Source organism: Lutra lutra, chromosome 2 (genome assembly GCF_902655055.1).
Source record: "Lutra lutra chromosome 2, mLutLut1.2, whole genome shotgun sequence".
NCBI classification, from domain to species: domain Eukaryota; kingdom Metazoa; phylum Chordata; class Mammalia; order Carnivora; family Mustelidae; genus Lutra; species Lutra lutra.
This window is the reverse complement of record NC_062279.1, coordinates 81,919,086-81,941,684: the sequence shown is the minus strand read 5'-3', so window position 1 is coordinate 81,941,684 and position 22,599 is coordinate 81,919,086. Positions and strand designations below refer to the sequence as shown.

At 37.7% G+C, this 22,599-nt stretch overlaps 1 protein-coding gene across 1 annotated transcript in view; it reads left to right on the top strand.

Annotated features, from left to right (window-relative positions):
• GLRB (glycine receptor beta) overlaps positions 1 to 22,599 on the top strand; it is a 101,851-nt gene that overhangs the window by 23,184 nt on the left and 56,068 nt on the right. The window contains exons 3-4 of the mRNA XM_047717816.1: positions 20,364 to 20,470; positions 22,170 to 22,237. Coding sequence (XP_047573772.1) covers positions 20,364 to 20,470; positions 22,170 to 22,237 — 175 coding nt within the window. The remainder of the gene's footprint in view (positions 1 to 20,363; positions 20,471 to 22,169; positions 22,238 to 22,599) is intronic.

Below are 22,599 nucleotides of genomic sequence, written 5' to 3'. Positions count from 1 at the left end.
AATATTATGAGATCTGCTGGAGATTTCATGCAAGTACTAGCTCACAAAGTGAATTTGGATGGGTGTAGAGGGAAAAGCAGAGTATGTTTGTGTATATATATATATATATATATATATATATATAGAGAGAGAGAGAGAGAGAGAGAGAGAGAGAGAGAGAGTGTGTGTCTTCTAGAGTCTAGCTCATTCAATAAAAAGTTACATTGGTTTCCAAACAGTGGCTGATAAGAACAACAACAACAAAAGGCTTATCTTTCATTATCCAGATGCCACCATGTACTGCAAGGAAGCAGTTCATCTCACTGAATGACATTCATACTTGTTGCCTTTGTATTTTTAGTGGGATGTTTGTCTGAGACACTTATCATTGTTCAGACATGTGTGACTGTGGATGTTTTAATGAAGATATCATTCAAAAGAGAGAGTTTTCTGATCTCTATCTCACAAATAATCTTATACCTTAGAAATGCTGCAAAGAGAAGCTACAAAGAGCAGTTACAGCAGAAACAGGGTCAATAATGACAGCTTTTCCCCGGCTCACTCAGCTCACTCCTGAGCAGCAGAAGCCCCTTTATCCAAAAGCTCGGCAGTATCTCTTGGAGCTCTTTACTCTAAAGGGCTGTGAGGCTTAAATTGTTTGTTTCAGTTCCCAATTTCTGCTCTGGTCTCTCAATAGCTTGTTTTTAAGTTTTGGTTTGTATTAGCAAGAAAACTACTTCCTTTTGTTAGCTCAGTACCATAATTTTCTAGAAAGCAGTAGAACTAGAGTATTGCTTTGGAAAATGAACTCACAATATGTATATATGTAAGAAATGAGAATATTTTACATATTTGCTTAACCAAACCACATAATTGATAAGTTTCAACTGGTTTAGAGTCCACTTTTTTTTTTTTTCCCCTGACTGGTTTATCTTATTTTGTAACTGATTTCTCTTCCTTTGCCTATGACACAAAATAGGTTACTGTGAAGTGATATGTAACACAAAGAATATAAATAGACCTTGTTCAAAGGTCTTTATTTAAGTTGTCTAACCCTGAAAACGGGTCTTTTATGAAGAAATGGTTTTCCAGGATTTTAGCTTCTGTGCATCAGTTAGCTCATCTGGAAACGGGGCTAATAACATTAGGAAATCACTTCACTTAACATCATCATATTTGCAAGATTTCATCCATGTTGTGGGTATAGCAATAGCACTTTCCTCCTCATTGCTGTGTTGTATTTAATTGTCTTGACTATACTGTCTTTGTATATTTGTCCACTTTACACGTCAAATGAAAAATACATCTGAACATAGGTAGAGGTTCGATTTGAAAGGATTATTGCAATAGACTGAATGCTCTGACTTTAAGTTCTGTAAGCATCTCAAAGGTCAGGCAGAAGGGGCTTCTCTTTTATAGGAGTAATTGAGGCTAGAAGGAACCAGGTGTTGGGGAGTGCAGTGAGCAGGTGGCAAAGTTGGACAATTTTTCTTTGCCACAAGCCAGTTCTTGGGAAAGTCCATTAAGGAGGGTTTGTTCTGCTCTCCAAGTGACTGCTTAATCTCAGGGGCATGAGAAAATTGAGGATTCTGTGGGGAGAAGAGAAGCTTAACCCAAGTTTGTTCAAGTGAAGTGGCCAGGCATCTAGTTCAGGTTGGTTAGTGGGGACAAACAGTTCAGGTACTCATTTATGAGACAAAAAAGGGGAGTTTAGGGGATTTCTGGTCTTGTCATAGGCAAGCAAGGGGTTAACCATGAGTCTTACCAGCTCATCTGGGGATAGGATCTTTGCAGTAAGGTGCTTCCCTGAATGCTAAAGGGCAAGGGTATTTCTTAATGTCCCAGTGTTCTGGGAATTCAAGTGAAGTTTGAATATTACTGTTATTACTCTTGATGAATATTCATAATGCTTCCAGTTTGGGGTCATTATTATTTGGGTTTATTAAAGGTGTTATAAATATTTTTATACACATGGTTTGGTGGACATAAGCATATACCTAAGAGTGAAATTTCTGTATCAGAGGCTATGTGTATACTGAACTTTGGAAGATATGGACAGTTTTCCAATTAGACTTCATCATTAATATATGAGAGTTCCAGCTGCTCCATGCTCATGTCCAAAGTTGATATTATTAGCATTAACTTGAATTTTAGCCATTTGGTGTAGGTACAATGATACTGCAATGTGATTTTAATTTGTATTTCTCCAATGATTACTATTGTTTGAGCATCTTTTCATGCATATATTGGATTTTTAGCTGTACTCTTTTGCAAAGTGCTGTTTCAAGTGTTTGCTCACTTAAGTGTTTGTTTTTTTTATCCTGGTTGGTATGTGGAAATTCTTCATACATCCTAGACAGGATTCCCTGTCACAAGCATGTACAGCAAATCTCTTCTCCATCCTCAGATTCAATTTCTTAATGGTAACTTTTTTTTTTTTTTAATTTTTTTTTTCAGCATAACAGTATTCATTATTTTTGCACCACACCCAGTGCTCCATGCAATCCGTGCCCTCTACAATACCCACCACCTGGTGCCCCCAACCTCCCACCCCCCACCCCTTCAAAATTCTCAGATCGTTTTTCAGAGTCCATAGTCTCTCATGGTTCACCTCCCCTTCCAATTGCCCTCAACTCCCTTCTCCTCTCCATCTCCCCTTGTCCTCCATGCTATTTGTTATGCTCCACAAATAAGTGAAACCATATGATAATTGACTCTCTCTGCTTGACTTATTTCACTCAGCATAATCTCTTCCAGTCCCGTCCATGTTACTACAAAACTTGGGGATTCATCCTTTCTTTCTTTTTTTTTTTTTTTTACAGCTTTATAAACATATATTTTTATCCCCAGGGGTACAGGTCTGCGAATCGCCAGGTTTACACACTTCACAACACTCACCATAGCACATACCCTCCCCGATATCCATAACCCCACCCCCTCTCCCAACCCCCTCCCCCCATCAACCCTCAGTTTGTTTTGTGAGATTAAGAGTCACTTATGGTTTGTCTCCCTCCCAATCCCATCTTGTTTCATTTACGCTTCTCCTACCCCCTCGACCCCCCCATGTTGCATCTCCTCTCCCTCATATCAGGGAGATCATATGATAGTTGTCTTTCTCCGATTGACTTATTTCGCTAAGCATGATACCCTCTAGTTCCATCCACGTTGTCGCAAATGGCAAGATTTCATTTCTTTTGATGGCTGCATAGTATTCCATTGTGTATATATACCACATCTTCTTTATCCATTCGTCTGTAGATGGACATCTAGGTTCTTTCCATAGTTTGGCTATTGTAGACATTGCTGCTATAAACATTCGGGTGCATGTGCCCCTTCGGATCACTATGTTTGTATCTTTAGGGTAAATACCCAGCAGTGCAATTGCAAGGTCATAGGGTAGTTCTATTTTCAACATTTTGAGGAACCTCCATGCTGTTTTCCAGAGTGGTTGCACCAGCTTGCATTCCCACCAACAGTGTAGGAGGGTTCCCCTTTCTCCGCATCCTCGCCAGCATCTGTCATTTCTTGACTTGTTAATTTTAGCCATTCTGACTGGTGTGAGGTGATATCTCATGGTGGTTTTGATTTGTATTTCCCTGATGGCGAGTGATATGGAGCACTTTTTCATGTGTCTGTTGGCCATCTGGATGTCTTCTTTGCAGAAATGTCTGTTCATGTCCTCTGCCCATTTCTTGATTGGATTATTTGTTCTTTGGGTGTTGAGTTTGCTAAGTTCTTTATAGATTTTGGACACTAGCCCTTTATCTGATATGTCATTTGCAAATATCTTCTCCCATTCTGTCAGTTGTCTTTTGGTTTTTTTAACTGTTTCCTTTGCTGTGCAAAAGCTTTTGATCTTGATAAAATCCCAAAAGTTCATTTTTGCCCTTGCTTCCCTTGCCTTTGGTGATGTTCCTAGGAAGATGTTGCTGCGGCTGACGTCGAAGAGGTTGCTGCCTGTGTTCTCCTCGAGGATTTTGATGGATTCCTTTCTCACATTGAGATCCTTCATCCATTTTGAGTCTATTTTCGTGTGTGGTGTAAGGAAATGATCCAATTTCATTTTTCTGCATGTGGCTGTCCAATTTTCCCAACACCATTTATTGAAGAGGCTGTCTTTGTTCCATTGGACATTCTTTCCTGCTTTGTCGAAGATGAGTTGACCATAGAGTTGAGGGTCCATTTCTGGGCTCTCTATTCTGTTCCATTGATCTATGTGTCTGTTTTTGTGCCAGTACCATGCTGTCTTGATGATGACAGCTTTGTAATAGAGCTTGAAGTCCGGAATTGTGATGACACCAACTTTGGCTTTCTTTTTCAATATTCCTTTGGCTATTCGAGGTCTTTTCTGGTTCCATATAAATTTTAGGATGATTTGTTCCATTTCTTTGAAAAAAATGGATGGTACTTTGATAGGAATTGCATTAAATGTGTAGATTGCTTTAGGTAGCATAGACATTTTCACAATATTTATTCTTCCAATCCAGGAGCATGGAACATTTTTCCATTTCTTTGTGTCTTCCTCAATTTCTTTCATGAGTACTTTATAGTTTTCTGAGTATAGATTCTTAGTCTCTTTGGTTAGGTTTATTCCTAGGTATCTTATAATTTTGGGTGCAATTGTAAATGGGATGGACTCCTTAATTTCTCTTTCTTCTGTCTTGTTGTTGGTGTAGAGAAATGCAACTGATTTCTGTGCATTGATTTTATATCCTGACACTTTACTGAATTCCTGTACAAGTTCTAGCAGTTTTGGAGTGGAGTCTTTTGGGTTTTCCACATAGAGTATCATATCATCTGCGAAGAGTGATAGTTTGACTTCTTCTTTGCCGATTTGGATGCCTTTAATTAACTTTTGTTGTCTGATTGCTGAGGCTAGGACTTCTAGTACTATGTTGAATAGCAGTGGTGATAACGGACATCCCTGCGGTGTTCCTGACGTTAGCGGAAAAGCTTTCAGTTTTTCTCCATTGAGAATGATATTTGCGGTGGGTTTTTCATAGATGGCTTTGATAATATTGAGGTATGTGCCGTCTATCCCTACACTTTGAAGAGTTTTGATCAGGAAGGGATGCTGTACTTTGTCAAATGCTTTTTCAGCATCTATGGAGAGTATCATATGGTTCTTGTTCTTTCTTTTATTAATGTGTTGTATCACATTGATTGATTTGCGGATGTTGAACCAGCCTTGCAGCCCTGGAATAAATCCCACTTGGTCGTGGTGAATAATCCTTTTAACGTACTGTTGAATCCTATTGGCTAGTATTTTGGCGAGAATTTTTGCATCTGTGTTCATCAAGGATATTGGTCTGTAGTTCTCTTTTTTGTTGGGATCCTTGTCTGGTTTTGGGATCAAGGTGATGCTGGCCTCATAAAATGAGTTTGGAAGTTTTCCTTCTATTGCTATTTTTTGGAACAGTTTCAGGAGAATAGGAATTAGTTCTTCTTTAAATGTTTGGTAGAATTCCCCTGGGAAGCCGTCTGGCCCTGGGCTTTTGTTTGTTTGGAGATTTTTGATGACTGTTTCAATCTCCTTACTGGTTATGGGTCTGTTCAGGCTTTCTATTTCTTCCTGGTTCAGTTGTGGTAGTTTATATGTCTCTAGGAATGCATCCATTTCTTCCAGATTGTCAAATTTGTTGGCGTAGAGTTGCTCATAGTATGTTCTTATAATTGTCTGTATTTTTTGGTGTTCGTTGTGATCTCTCCTCTTTCATTCATGATTTTATTTATTTGGGTCCTCTCTCTTTTCTTTTTGATAAGTCTGGCCAGGGGTTTATCAATCTTATTAATTCTTTCAAAGAACCAGCTCCTAGTTTCGTTGATTTGTTCTATTGTTTTTTTGGTTTCTATTTCATTGATTTCTGCTCTGATCTTTATGATTTCTCTTCTCCTGCTGGGTTTAGGGTTTCTTTCTTGTTCTTTCTCCAGCTCCTTTAGGTGTAGGGTTAGGTTGTGTACCTGAGACCTTTCTTGTTTCTTGAGAAAGGCTTGTACCGCTATATATTTTCCTCTCAGGACTGCCTTTGTTGTGTCCCACAGATTCTGAACTGTTGTGTTTTTATTATCATTTGTTTCCATAAATTTTTTCAATTCTTCTTTGATTTCCTGGTTGACCCATTCATTCTTTAGAAGGATGCTGTTTAGTCTCCATGTATTTGGGTTCTTTCCAAATTTCCTCTTGTTATTGAGTTCTAGCTTTAGAGCATTGTGGTCTGAAAATATGCAGGGAATGATCCCAATCTTTTGATACCGGTTGAGACTTGATTTAGGACCAAGAATGTGATCTATTCTGGAGAATGTTCCATGTGCACTAGAGAAGAATGTGTATTCTGTTGCTTTGGGATGAAATGTTCTGAATATATCTGTGATGTCCATCTGGTCCAGTGTGTCATTTAAGGCCTTGATTTCCTTGTTGATCTTTTGCTTGGATGATCTGTCCATTTCAGTGAGGGGAGTGTTAAAATCCCCTACTATTATTGTATTCTTGTTGATGTGTTTCTTTGATTTTGTTATTAATTGGTTTATATAGTTGGCTGCTCCCAAGTTAGGGGCATAGATATTTAAAATTGTTAGATCTTCTTGTTGGACAGTTCCTTTGAGTATGATATAGTGTCCTTCCTCATCTCTTATTATAATCTTTGGCTTAAAATCTAATTGATCTGATATAAGGATTGCCACTCCTGCTTTCTTCTGATGTCCATTAGCATGGTAAATTCTTTTCCACCCTCTCACTTTAAACCTGGAGGTGTCTTCAGGTGTAAGATGAGTTTCTTGTAGGCAACATATAGATGGTTTTTGTTTTTTTATCCATTCTGATACCCTGTGTCTTTTGATTGGGGCATTTAGCCCATTCACATTCAGGGTAAGTATTGAGAGATATGAATTTAGTGCCATTGTATTGCCTGTAAGGTGACTGTTATTGTATATTGTCTCTGTTTCTTTCTGATCTACTACTTTTAGGGTCTCTCTTTGCTTAGAGGACCCCTTTCAATATTTCCTGTAGAGCTGGTTTGGTATTTGCAAATTCTTTCAGTTTTTGTTTGTCCTGGAAGCTTTTAATCTCTCCGTCTATTTTCAATGATAGCCTAGCTGGATATAGTATTCTTGGCTGCATGTTTTTCTCATTTAGTACTCTGAATATATCATGCCAGCTCTTTCTGGCCTGCCAGGTCTCTGTGGATAAGTCTGCTGCCAATCTAATATTTTTACCATTGTACGTTACAGACTTCTTTTCCCGGGCTGCTTTCAGGATCTTTTCTTTGTCACTAAGACTTGTCAATTTTACTATTAGGTGACGGGGTGTAGACCTATTCTTATTGATTTTGAGGGGGGTTCTCTGAACCTCCTGGATTTTGATGCTTGTTCCCTTTGCCATATTGGGGAAATTCTCTCCAATAATTCTCTCCAATATACCTTCTGCTCCCCTCTCTGTTTCCTCTTCTTCTGGAATCCCAATTATTCTAATGTTGTTTCATCTTATGGTGTCACTTATCTCTCGAATTCTCCCCTCGTGGTCCAGTAGCTGTTTGTCCCTCTTTTGCTCAGCTTCTTTATTCTCTGTCATTTGGTCTTCTATATCGCTAATTCTTTCTTCTGCCTCATTTATCCTAGCAGTGAGAGCCTCCATTTTTGATTGCACCTCATTAATAGCTTTTTTGATTTCAACTTGGTTAGATTTTAGTTCTTTTATTTCTCCAGAAAAGGCTTTTATATCTCCCGAGAGGGTTACTTTAATATCTTCCATGCCTTTTTCAAGCCCGGCTAGAACCTTGAGAATCATCATTCTGAACTCTATATCTGACATATTACCAATGTCTGTATTGATTAGGTCCCTAGCCTTTGGTACTGCCTCTTGTTCTTTTTTTTGTTGTGAATTTTTCCGCCTTGTCATTTTGTCCAGATAAGAGTTTATGAAGGAGCAAGTAAAATACTAAAAGGGTGGCAACAACCCCAGGAAAATATGCTTTAGCTAAATCAGAAGAGATCCTGAATTGTGAGGGGGGAGAAAGGGGATAAAAAGGGGTTCAGAAAGAAAGAAAAAAAAACTATTAAAAAAAAGAAAGCCGATAAAGAAAAAATATAAAAAGAGGAAAAAATATATATATATTAGATAAACTATTTAAAAAACGTTAAAAAAAAGAAAATGGTAAAAGTTAAAAAAAATTTAGCAGAAGAAGAGAAAAAGAAAAAAAAATGAAAAAGAAAAAAAAATTAAATTAACTGCAAGGCTAAAAAATCTTGGGGAGAAAGCCATGAGTTCCGTGCTTTGCTTTCTTCTCCTCTGGAATTCCGCCGTTCTCCTTGGTAGGTGAACTTGGTCCTGGCTGGGTTTCCCGTAGATCTTCTGGGGGAGGGGCCCGTTGTAGTGATTCTCAAGCGTCTTTGCCCCAGGCGGAGTTGCACCGCCCTTACCCGGGGCCGCGCTGAGTCATCCGCTGGGGTTCGCTTTCGGGAGCTTTTGTTCCCTGAGCGCTTTCCGTAGAGTCCGGAGGACGGGAATAAAGATGGCGGCCTCCCGGTCTCCGGCCCGGAGGAGCCGAGAGCCCGGGGCCCCACTCCTCAGTGCGCCCTCAGAGAACAGCGCCAAATGACTCCCGTCACCCTGGCCTCCGGCCGCGCTCCAAGCTGACCGAGCCTGCGACCGGTTCAAGGCAACCCTGAGCTGAGAGTCACTCCTCGGCTCTGTCTCTGCAGCCGGCTTCCCCGTTCTAATACCGGTAAGCTCTGCGACACTGAGACACCCCCGATCCTTCTGCGACCCTGTGGGACCTGAGGCCGCGCTGACCCCGCCTGGGCTTCACCCCAGTTAAGCCTCTGGAGCAATGTCCCTCAGCGGAACAGACTTTTAAAAGTCCTGATTTTGCTCCGTTGCTCCGCCGCTCGCCGGGAGCCGGCCCCTCCCCCCGCGGTCTATCTTCCCGTCGCTTTGGATTCACTTCTCCGCCAGTCCTACCTTGCAGAAAGTGGTTGATTTTCTGTTTCTGGAATTGCTGTTCTTCTTCTCTTCAATCTCCCGTTGGATTTGTAGGTGTTTGCAATCTTTAGATAAGCTATTTAGCTGATCTCCCGCTACCCGAAGTAGTCTCAGCCTGCTACTTCTCCGCCATCTTGACTCCTCCCCTCTCTTAATGGTAACTTTTGATGAGTTGAAGTACCTATTTTGAATGAGTTCTGATTTATTAGTTATTCTTAATGCTTTTGTGTTTTTTTTTTTTTACATCTTTCTTTGTTCCAGGGTCATGTAGATAGTCTGTTTTTTTTTTTTTCTGAGAGCCTTATTGTTTTATATTTCACATTTAGTTGTGTAATCTACTTCAGTTCATTTCTCATATATGATGTGGGGTAGGTCAAGACTCATTTCTAAAATAGGCATATTGGTTAACACAGCACATTTATTGAAGAGGCTATCCTTTCCCCGATTTCCAAGTAATAGCTGTACAAATAGTTCAATAATCAGCCATTTGATTCAGTTAAAAAAAAAAAAGCGAACTTATTTTTGACTTTTTTCTTACACTCAATTGAGCAATAACTCATTCAAAACTTATTATAGTGCGCCTGGGTGGCTCAGTGGGTTAAGGCCTCTGCCTTCAGCTCAGGTCATGATCCCAGGGTCATGGGATCAAGACCGATATCAGGCTCCCTGCTTAGGCAGGGAGCCTGCTTCCCCTCTCTCTCTGCCTGCCTCTCTGCCTGCTTGTGATCTGTCTGTCAAATAAATAAATAAAATCTTAAAAAAAAACCTTATTATATGTATACATACAGTATAGATTTTCTTTTGGGGGGTTGTCACTCGAAATTGTGTTTTTAAATTTTTTCCATCTTATTGTGGTAAGAACACTTAAATAACATGTAGCCCTCATAACAGATTTTTGTGGTGATATGGTATTATTAGGTATAGACAGTGTTAAACAGCAGACCTCTAGTGCTTTCTCATTTTGCATAACTGAATTTTACCTTTTGATTAGTCACTGCTCTTTTCTTCTCACTGCCAATCATTATTTCCTTTTTTGCTTCTCTGAGTGTGACTACTCTAGATACTTCATATGAGTGGAATCGATCATGCGGTATTTATGCTTCTGTGACTGGCTTATTTCACTTCGCGTAATGACCTTAAGATTCATTCCTGTTGCATGTTGCAGGATGTCGTTCTCTTTAATGGCTGGGTAGGGGAACGCCTGGGTGGCTCAGTGGGTTAAGCGTCTGCATTTGGTCAGGTCGTTATCTGAGAATGAGTCCCTGCATTGGGCTCATTGCTGTGCATTCTCCCTCTGCCTGTGGCGTTCCCTGCTTGTACTCTCTCTCTCTCTCTCTCTCTGACAAATAAATAAATAAAATCTTAAAAAAGTGAAGACTGGATAGTAGTTGATTGTATGTATATGCAGGACTTTTTATCCATTCCTCTGTCAGTGGATATTTAGCTTATTTCTGTATTGTGGCTACTGTGGTGCCCTGACTCCGGTGGTGCAGACACAGGGAAGAGCTGTGTTTCTAGCCCAGTCACTGTGCTGCAAGGTGGTGGGGGTAGAACTGTGGTGAGTGCTGCTTGTTGGCACAGCTGCTCTGTTCTCTGTCGTCCCCAGGGACTAGCATTATTGCTGGGTCCCCTCAGTGCCCCAGATGAGATAGGAGCTGGTCCCTAGGGTAGCACCTGGCAAAGCTGGTGTATTGGATACGAGGTCTGAGTCTTTCCCTCTTCAGGGAGAAGCTGCAAACTGAGGACACGTTTGGATGGGATTACACTGTGCTGTGCTGTGCTAGGGTGGGGATTAGGGCAAGAGGGCGTTTCCACTTTTCCTACTAATTTCATTGAACCTGCTTGGGTGTAGAAGCCTGTCAACTAGCTTTTGGATTTCTGACAAGAGAATTCATCCTTGTAGTGCTGTTGGATGAGATTTCATTCTTCACCTTAACCTCTCAGTGGCATTTGGTCCCATTAACTAACCCTTGCATAAAATATTCTTTCTCCTTAATTCTGTTGCTACTACATGCTTCTGGATTTCATCTTCTTTTGCAGTTTATTCATTGTCTTAATTGTTGGCTTATCATCCTCCATCTGCTCATTAAATGTTGGACTTCCCAGTTTTTAATTTCATATTATTTCACTGTAAACTCTCTTTTCTAACAAGTGGTTCATTAGACTGTTAGAATCATCCGAGGAGCTTCTAAAATCCTGATGCTTGGACTTCATCCCAAACTAATTAAAGCTGGGGTGGGACTAGGCATTAGTTGTTTGCAGAGCTTCTCAGGTGAATTTAGTGCACAGCAAAGCTGAGACTCGCTAGACAAATCCATCTGAACCCACAATCTTTAAATACTACTTTTTCTTCAGAATAACCAACACTCGTGTTTGATTCGTAAATACATGGTATCGTGCATGGCATATAGAAAATGCTCAAAAACTTTGTTAAACGAATTCAAGGAATTACTAAAGTCAGGGAAGATAGTTACATTTTTGTTGTTCGTTAAGGAATTGTATTATTTAGTTGATGTTGTGGGTTGAGTTGTCTCTAAGACGGTCTCTGAGATAAAGATTTCCGTGCAGAAAGAGCTTGCTTTTGGAAAAACACTTCTTGGGAATGAGGAAGCAGGTTCAAACACAGGAACGGTGCAATTGCACCTGCAGCATGGGTTCGATGCTACAGGGAGTGCTGAAGCTGGGATGGTCCTTCAAAGTTATCTCAATCAGTAAGAAGAGACTTGAACACTTTTGTGTCCCCATGTTGAAGCCTTTGGGTTTGAGTTGCCTCCAGAGCAGGACACCTTCCTTCAGCTGAAGGCTATTCCAAAAGGGACCCAGCTCAGAGCCTTAAGCAGCCAGCATTCCTGGCAGAAGCCTCAGATCCGAAGGGGTGATGGGGAGGATCCGGCACCTCGGCATCTGCTACAAGTAGAACCAGATTAGCAACCAAATGGGATCTTACCGATCATCTTATTTAGACCTTTGATTTAAAGGTGACTTTACTGAGGCTCAGAGAGGGATTTGCCCCATATTATGTAGTAACCTTAGAGTCTGTCGGGGTCTAGAATGCTAGTCTCCTTACTCTTAGACAAGTGTTTCTTCAGTTATACCCACTGTGTGTGAGTGAGTGTGGGATTTATCCTATCACCATTTCTGTTAGGCCAGAAGGGAAACATTTTATATTTATCTCTGCAGGGAAATAGAAAATTGAGAAAAGATAATTACAGTTGTAGCAGCAGTTAGAAGCAGAGTTAGAGGTATTACTCCAGATTCACCTTTTCTTGGTGAGGATGTAGTACTCTTTCTGCAGAGCATGGAATGTAATTGCTGAGTGAATGTTTTGAGGTTTATGTGTGCGTCCTTTGGTTATGAGGTTTATATCAACTTAGTAAACCAATAAGAAGTAGCGAAAATGTATAATATTTACCACTGAGAAACATACCCTGTCAGTAGGCGACTCTTGCAGTATTCATATGATGAGGAATATCACATGTGATCGGAAATTAAAAGAGACCACAACCTCTGATGAGACTGGGAAGTTGCTGGTCTCCAGAATCCAGCATCTCTGCAGATAGATGTTTCTACTCTGTGAAAAATGTTTTTCTTTGAGCCACGGATGATGTAAGTGCATAACTGAAGGTAGACAAGATCTGGAAGTATTTCCACAGGACCCAACAGTTCCTGAGGCCCAGTTGAGGGATAAACAGAAGGATTGCTGTGAAACACTGTTCTTAATTATGATTCTTGGCCTGTAATGACACAGTAGACTTTGCCACACACAGGCACACATACCCATAAACACATTCTTTTCAAGTAAATATAAACTAATTAAACCAATCATGTAAAAGGTATCACTCACTGTATTCATAAACCTTCTGTTCATAGTTTCATCTGGAAACAGAACAGAAAATAAATATAGAAGCTGTCAAGAGAAGTAATAATAAGTTTTACTATAATTAGGAAAATACAAAACAAACAAAACTCCTCTATAATAACCTTGCAGTTCCCTGGATTCATACATAACTACCGACTCAATTTATTACCTGAATATTTAAGGTGTTTGTCTTTGTATGTCTATCTGTCTGGTTATCTAGAAGAGTATTTTCACTGCTCTAAAAATCCTCTATGCTCTGCCTATCAATCCCCCACTCACCCCAGTCCCTGGCAACCCTTTTTACTCTCTCCATAGTTTTGCCTTTTTCCACAATATCATATAGTTGGAATCATCACATAGTAGCCTTTGCATATTGTAATATGTATTTGTGGATGCTCTATGTCTTTTCATGGCTCAACAGATCATTTGTTTTTAGTGCTAAATAGTATTCCATTGTCTGGCTGTACCACAATTTACTTATCCATTCATGTACTAAAAGACATCTTGGTTGCTTCCAGATTTAGCAATTATGAATAAAGCTGCTATAAATATTTGTATGCAGATTTGTTCATGTAGACCTTAGGTTTTTATATCCTTTGGGTAAATACCAAGGAGCGAGATTGCTAGATCATCTGGTAACAGTTATGTTTAGTTTTGTAAGAAATTGTCACCCTGTCTTTCAAAGTGGCCGCACCATTTTGCATTCCCATCAGAAATGCATCAGAGTTCCCATTGTTCCATATCTTCATTTGCATTTGGTGGTATCAGTGTTGTAGATTCTGACCATTGTAATAGGTCTGTTGGTGTCTCATTGTTGTTTTAATTTGCATTTCCCTGATGCCATATGATGTCGAGCCTCCTTCCATAGACTTATTTGCCGTCTGTGTGTCTTCTTTGGTGAGGTATCTATTAAGGTCTTTGGCTGCTCTTTTTTCCCCCTCAAATAAATTTTATTTTAGAACAACTTTAGATTTACAGAAAATTTGGCAAACACAGAGTTCACAAATACTCTGCTCCTAATTTCTCCTATTATTAGCCTTTTGCATTTGTAGGATACATTTTTTTTTATAATTAAAGAACCACTGTTGCTACACTGTTATTAAATAAAGTCCATTCTTTACTCAAGTTTCCTTAGTTTTTACCCAATATCCTTTTTCTGTTCCAGAATCCCATTCAGTACATTACATCTAGTATTCAAGTTTCCTTAGGCTCCTGTTGGCTGTGAAAGTTTCTTTGTGAAAAGAAAGTGAACTTTCTTTGTGAAAGTTGTGAAAGAAAACTTGTGAAAAAAAAAACTTGTGAAAGTTTTTCAGACCTTCCTTTTTTTACATGATGGTTTTGAGGAGTACTAGTCTGGTATTTTGTAAAATGTCACTCTACTGGGATCGGTCTATGTTTTTCTCAGGATTAGACTGGAGGTATGTACTTTTACGAGGAAGGTCACAGGATACAATGCCATTCTCATCACATTTTATTAAGGGTACGTAAAATCAACATGACTCAACATTATTGAGGTTAACCTTGATCACCTGGCTAAGGTAGTATGTGTCAGGTTTCTTTGCTGTAAAGTCACTTTTTTCCCCTTCCCATTTTATATTCTTTGAAAGAAAGTCACTATGCACAGCACATGCTCAGAAGTTATGTCCCTCCAGTTGAGAATAGAGGATATATTTGAAATTCCAGTTATTTGGAATTCTGCTTGGGAAGATTGACTATCCTCCTTCATTTATTTATTTAATCATTTATTTGTATCCATATGGACTCATGGATTTTTACTTTATACTTTGGAATATAACCCGATATGACTTTATTTAATTGCTCAAATCCTTTAGAGTTGAGCATTTGGGAAATCTTTTTATTGGCTTCTGTGTCCCTTTGACACACTCTGATTATCTTTTCTTTCTTTCTTTTTTTGAGTTTACTTTCAGTTGCTATGAGATATCTGATCTTTTCTTTCTTTCTTTTTTTTTTAATGTTATTCTTTTCCTCTCATTTTAGATGAGGATACCAGCATTTGTTTCCACAAAAGAAAGTTTCTACAACCTTAGGTGTTCAGGCCCAGGATCCCTCAGCATTGTAAATTTTGTGTGAATTTTTCAGGGAAGAACATAGATTTTGCTAGATTCTTAGTGTTGTCCATAACCTAAAAAGAGGTAAAGAATCACTGCCCCAGTGTAAAGAGGAGAAATAACACAACCTACACATTTTACATACCTTGCTCTTTCCTAACTGCTTTGTGCTTGCCTCAGTTCATGTCCAGCTGGAAGCTTTATAGCTCCCACACCCAGATTCCTCCTCCAGCATATGCCAGACTGCTTTCAGGTCCAAAAAGAACTTTGACCGTTGTTGTTACAGTTATAACTCCGTAAAAACATAAGCATCCCTTTGGACTCAGACTCTTGACTGGAGGGAAGATATTCAGTTAATATGCTCATACGCACCAGTTTTGATATTGAATTGTGCAGTATGGTCACTAAAGGGTCAGGTAAAAATAAGAGTATTCTACAGTTGATGGAAAACTGAGTTTCCCCTTTGGAAAGAAATTTCTGGATTTGTCCTTTAGTTCTGGAAAACATTACATCATCCAACTATACAGCCTGGTACATTCCTTGCATAACTTCACATATTAGTAATGACATTGGTTCAAGTTTAGGCAAGTGAACAAAAGAAGACTGGTTGTAAAAAGGCTTTTGATATAAAACATTATTTTCTCTAGTCATTTGATCACTTTGCCTGAGTAAAGTAAGTTATTTTCTTAAATTAATATCATATTTCTGTGGAATAAATCCTGTTTTGTCATAATAACAGAATTATTGATAGATTTCTTGAAATAAAATGGCATAGTCAAAATGGATAAAATGTGGACTGAGTTGCAGAATATAATGACTAACAATGAAACATGTAGTGTATGACTTAACTAAATGCATTTAACTCTTCTTTTTCTTGCTTGTTTTGTGTAAATAGTAGTAGACATTTTCCCAAATTACAGGGTTTATATACTAAAGTGCAGAGAAAAATTGCAGATTATTTCAGCTCTTTGGCAGAAAGTGCTTTAGCTTCTAGACTCTTAAAATATATCTTAACATATAGAGATGACTTTAACGTTGTTTTAGTATTGAGTGAGCTAAACAAAAGATTTCTATTGTTTTCAGGTAGGAAAACCCCCTGAATTCATGCATGTGAATATGAACTACATGGGATTCACTTAAATTTTAAAATAACTTTGAATTTCTAGTACAAGGAAAGGTGAACTATCAACAATATTCATATAAGATTAACTACAACAGACATGAGAATATATATTTATACAAATAAGAATAAAAGAAAGGGGCTGTAATGTATTTGATATATTTCTTTTTTATTAATTTGAAGAGATTTTTCTTAGCTGACATTGATTTTTTTATTGTTAATAAACAAGAATTTTTGTTGTTTTGTTTTGTTTTTGTTTTTGTTTGTTTTTAGCTGTGGAAAGAAAGAAAAATATTTGGGGATGTCTGGATGGAAGAGTGACTCTGATAAATTATAGAAAGAGCAGATTCAGATTTTCCAGGACTAATGATAAGTAAGGCTAATAGAAACTAAGAATTTCTCTCTCTCTCTCTCTCTCTCTCTCTCTCACACACACACATATACACACACACACATCTATACATATACATTTATATAATATATCCTAAAGCAATATATGGGTGGATGGTGATAAGATAAATACTATTTCACTCCCATTATGGCAGGTTTATTGTGAAATGACAAGTAGGAATCAGGATTACCAGATTTCATAACTCTCCCACCTTAGGATACCCTCTTAGCCTTGCTGTCTTAGTTTCTGTGGGTGCATCCTCTGTTGCTCCATTAACTCACCTAGTGTGTACTCTTTTACCAGTCCAGGTTTTCCTCTTTCACTGAAGAACAGCTCTCTGGGTGGTTAATAATCTCTCCTGTTTCATCAAGGGAATGTTTGTGATTATCAAATGAAAGAATGTAATAGACATGATAGTTGATTTCTCAGTGTTTCATTCTGGACTATTGCTCTGAACCAATCATGGTTGTTTTTTTCTTCTTGACAGTGATTGGTTCAGCAATGGCCAATGCTGGAAAACTTCTGAAGAAAACAAAAAAACAAAAGTAACCCTTATTCTGAGAAGACATCTCAGGAGGAAATGCTCTTTACCTGATTGTGATGTGTGGAAATGCCCTTGCTTTAGTGCACGCAGGCTTCCTGAGGCTGTAGTCAGCTTAGAGGACTGGCAGATAGGAGATGCCTGGGTGGCTCAGTGGGCTGAGCATTTGACTTTTGATTTTTGACTCAGGTCAAGATTTCAGGGTGGTGAGATAGAGCCCTGCTGATGGGTTTAGTGCTGAGGATGGAGCCTGCTTGAGATGCTCCCTCCCTCTCCCTGTGCAACTCCCCACACCTGTTCTCTCGCTCCCTCTCTCTCAAATAGATAAATCTTAAAAAAAAAAAAAAAAGAGCTGGCAGATGGAAAGTGCTTGAGAGAATGTGTATTTCATACTATACAGGAAGTATATTGAATTACAAAAATACAGAAGCCATGATTCCCTCAAGAATCATACTGTCTGGATTCAGTCTAGTTGGTAATAAATACACAGATATGAAAAAAAAAAACTATAATATAATTGCCAAACAGTCTGTTTATGTTTGTGTTTGTTAGAATAAGATGGGATGATTGAAACAAGATTTTAGGACAGCAGTCTTAAAGGACAGGTTGGGGTTAGAGTGGTACAATGAGAAGTGGAAGTTACAATATTCCAGGAAGGGAGATTTATGCTGAACCAGTGAAGGGAGGAAGGACAAAATTTGGTAGTGAGTTCCAAGGACCAGAAAGTAAGTTTGTAAGTTTGATTGATCCAACTTACAGTGGTAAGGGAGGAGAGATTTTTTTCCTTCTATCCTCAACAGCTAGGTCTATGAAATAAATGACAACAGGCATATTAACAGGAGAAAAGGTATAAAAATTATTAATTTTTAATATCATATTCATGGGTGCATCAGAGCTAAAAAACAATAGTGAATACCCACAGAGTGATGAGATTTGAGAGCTTATATTGTGTCTTCATAGAGAAAGGGGAGGAGGATATGTTCCTCTTAGGGGAAAATATCAGATTTTTAGGAAAGATGAATGAGCCTTTAGAAGAATAGTTGGGAGGTATGATCGAATATGACAAAGTTTGTTTCGGTGTCCTGTCCTCTGATAGGAGTCAATCTTATTTAGTTGATGAAACTCCAAGGGAGGGGATTTATGATGGTAAATTCTTTTGGGGGAATCTGTCTGTAGGCAGATAGGAGTTCAGAGAAAGCCTCCCCTGCATTTGCTCTTTTTCAAGGGCTTTAGCTCAAATAATCTGTATGCCAAAGAGACATCTTCCACAGTTGGAAGAAAAATCAGGCTGGAAAGTTCTCATTATTAAAATTAGTGTTAATTTTTTTATGTTGTCTGGTCATTTCATTGGTTAAAAGGGATGTACTTGTAAAGGATTTTGCGTCAAGAGACACAATAATGCAGTCCTTAATTGATCCAATACAAGTGTATTTTGTAATCAATCAATTCTGTTTTCCTCCCCTGAATGGAAACCTTGTAGTTGGGTTTGAATACTAATTTGCATCCTAATATCCAATTTTCCCACATACCTTCATTTTCTTCAGAGTTTTCAATCTTTTGATAAGGGATGACAGTTGGCTCTAGGGAGGTTACAATTTCACCTGCAATGAAATGGGAAATCTCATTACTAGCCCTCAAGTCCCTGCAGCTACAGTGTTGGCACTGATAAGGCCACTAGAAGCAATTTTTAAAAATCTACATCATCTCCTGAACCTTTAGGAGGTTTAACTAACTGATAAGCATATTTTTCTTTAATATTTTGGACTCTGATATCTACTTGAAGAGATTGTCTGTATCAGTTTGTAGTGTTTTTTGAATTTTATAAACAACTTAGTATCAGACCCATCCCACCTCTAGGGGTTATATCTTATCAGCAAACTGTATGTAATTAAACTCAGAACAGAATTGCCTGATACATGAGAGGTTGGATTTCAAAACAAACCATGCCCCTTACTTCTAAGTTTGCTTTGTATAAATTACTATCATTTTTTGAAATTGAAACTTTCATCATATCAATACAGAATAGACTAGATAGGGGTAGATACTCCAAGTATAATTTTAAACTTCCTTGTGGGGGTGCCTGGGTGGCTCAGTGGATTAAGCCGCTGCCTTCAGCTCAGGTCATGGTCTCGGTGTCCTGGGATCGAGCCCCGCATTGGGCTCTCTGCTCAGCAGGGAGCCTGCTTCTCCCTCTCTTTCTGCCTGACTCTCTGCCTACTTGTGATCTCTCTCTGTCAAATAAATAAATAAAATCTTAAAAAAAAAAAGATTTAAACTTCTTGTGATTGTCATGGGTTTTTTCTTTTGTATTGTGACAACGATTATATAAGACTTTATGTGTAAAGATATGTATTGTTTTACTTTATGTTAAACAAACCAACAAACAGTAAACAACAAAGCATTTTTCATTGGATTCCAAGAAAGTGGATTTTTTGTTTGTGTTTTTTTTTTTAAGATTTTATTTATTTATTTGGCAGACAGAGATCACAAGTAGGCAGAGAGGCAGGCAGAGAGAGAGGACGAGGCAGGCTCCCTGCTGAGCAGAGAGCCCGATGTGGGGCTTGATCCCAGGACCCTGGGATCATGACCTGAGCCGAAGGCAGAGGCTTTAACCCACTGAGCCACCCAGGTGCCCCTGTCTGTGTTTTATAGTGCTTTCAAATGATACCAGTTTGGTCAAAACTCATTGTTCAAAGTTAATTAAAATAGAAAAATGTGCCAGTTTTTTCCTCATTTTGATAGCTGACAAGCAAACATATATAGAAAAGAGATAGCTGTAACTTGTAGCTCTGTATTTTCCTTGTTTAATTGACCTGGTAATAGAGAAACTTCTTTTACCACTTCCCCGCATCCCCCACCATTCTCCCCAACATATTGAACGCAGTGAGGACATCATCGGTTATTTCTTGGGGAATACCATTTTATAAATGTCAGCGTGATAGTTTTCTGAATTGTTAGACTGTCTCTCTGGCCATATCCTCTTAGGGTATGTACATACTCCTTTGCTTAGGCAGAAGGTTAATATACATTATTAAACTGTTTTTTGCTCTTTTCTTTTTCCCTTTTATCTCATTGTCTGTACTCCCTTTGTGCATCTCTAGATTTTGATTGCAGATTGCTTCTGAACTAGTAATATATCTACTTAATTTTATTTAAAAGAAAACAACATTGAGTACTTGGGGCAGTGTTGCATGAATTTAGGAAATTAAGTGCTAAAATACTTTCTTCATCTTTTATTTCTCATGACAACTATCTTTTGGGCATTTGACAATGCCTACTATTTTTATTTACTTCTATTTGGAAAAGCCATGCTGTAGTTGTGAATGTGTCTCAAAAAGCATCTCTTCTCCATGGAGAATTATATATTTCTATTGCTGGCTATGTCTAAATGCTTACCAGAGTTTTGTTTTGTTTCCTTCTCCTATAGCCAGCAGTCAGCTGAGGACCTTGCCCGAGTACCCGCCAACTCCACTAGCAATATCTTGAATAGGCTATTGGTCAGTTATGATCCCAGGATAAGACCAAATTTTAAAGGTTTGTTTCTTACCCCCTCCAAAACCTTCAATCTGTGCAGTTTAAAAGTTAATTTTATGTGTTTAATCATTGAGTTGTGATATTCAAAACAATAAGGTTTCAAATTGGCATGTTACTGTCCTGTGATGTTGCTTAGGTTTCGAGCAATTTAGTGACAAAAATATTCAAAGACAAGAAGAATACTAGTTCTGATAGTTTCATATGGTTCCCAGTTAAAAGAACAAAATAAATATATTGTGGATTAGACTAACCTCCATCGTCGGTTTGCTAAGCAGTTAGTATTCCAAAGCTTAGTGATTTAAATTTCAAGCTCTGGACACAGATCTGGCTTTCATTCACAGACACCAAAGTTATAATTTGTAGAATAGCCTACACTTGTTAGGGATAGACAATAGTTCTGATATGTTTTTAGATTCTTTTAAAATTTTTGCTAGCATTTCACATTGATAAAAATATCCCTCTATGCTTTTGCTGAAAAAAAAAAAAAGATGGCCATATGGTTTTTAAAAACATGCTAACTTTGTGAATAAAAGCAACTGTGTTTTCTACAACAGATTGTTTCTACTCCAACAGAATATTACTATTTATCACACCTTTCAAGAACTAAAACCATACTTGCCATAAAAGTCACGAGAAGATTATATAGTTGTGCAAACTTTCTTTCTTTCTTTTCTTATTTTCTTTTTTTGTCCTCTTGACGAGCTGGGAAAAGCTATCTGAAAAAAAAATATCCTCTGGAAAACTATAATCCTTATTGCTGGCTAAGGACAGGTATTAATGTAGATCAGATTAACATTATAAGGCTTGATATTTTTTTCTTCTTCCTTTACAGAAAAAAAAAAAAAAAGTCTGCAGCTGTTTCTAGTCAACTGAAGTTATACAACTATGTTGTAAAAACAGGGTTTTTTGTTCATTACCAGAACCTATTCAGTTACTTTCAACAACAGCCTTGGTCTGGGTTGTCACATGTCTACCATATATTGATTCACCACCTGTTTTCCATCAGTCAGTGGTTATGTGGCTAAAAGGCTAAATTCACATTTTCCCTTTGTTAACCTAACCAGCAGCCCACAATGAATAAAAAGAAAAAAGAAAAAAACAAAAAAGCAAGCAAGCAAGAAATTTGCAACATTATACCTTAATTCTCACTCCATGAACTTTCAAATTATTTTCCAACAGGTCAGGCAAAAATCTTTATAATGATTCTGTTATATGTCTCATTAACTTTGTATATTTATGAATTAAAAATCAAAATATAGTCATTACAAGTAATATGTATTGAACACTACTTTACTAATGAAAGTAAGACTTGAAATGATTATAAAAATACAAAAAACTAAAACATTAAAAAAATATTTTTAAAGAATATTTTACATTTTCTTAAGTGCATTAGCTCATTTAAAAACTTCTTTAAAGGTTAACATATTTACTCAGTCTTAACAATTTAAGAAATAAATATTTCTGAATAATAACATGAGTTAATACAACTTAACTCATTTTTAAATTTTTATTATGATGCCTTACTTAGGAAAATCAGTTAATAGCAATTGTGAACATGGAATACTAAGACCATAGTTTGAAAGTTTTGTATCTCAAGTGGATTGGAAAAAATATAAAATTAAGTACATAAACCATAAAAATATGATAATCTAACCAAATTCTTATAGTTACTGAGTATGTTCTTAATTTTTATTTATAGGCATTCCTGTTGATGTAGTAGTCAACATTTTTATCAACAGTTTTGGATCTATTCAAGAGACAACAATGGTAAGATTACAGGCAATTTAATATTTTTAATTATCAAAATTTTAACTAGAAGATAGTGAAAGATATAGTAAAACTGAAAATAAGGAGTAACTATGGAAAAATGCAATCTTTCTTCTAGTATGAAATATCCAAATTCCAAGGTGTGTTACATCAGTGATTTCAGTGCCTATATAATTTTGCAATTCAAATGTAGCCTTAATGCTAATTAAAACTTACAGACTTGGAAGAATTAATTTACTCACTTCGAACTACTAATTGGATACCACCTGGGAAAAGCATTTATGAATATTCTGGAGCAATGTTTATTTCCTAGTATACATGTATGTATGAACATTAAAAAATACTTAAGTGTTCACGGTTTA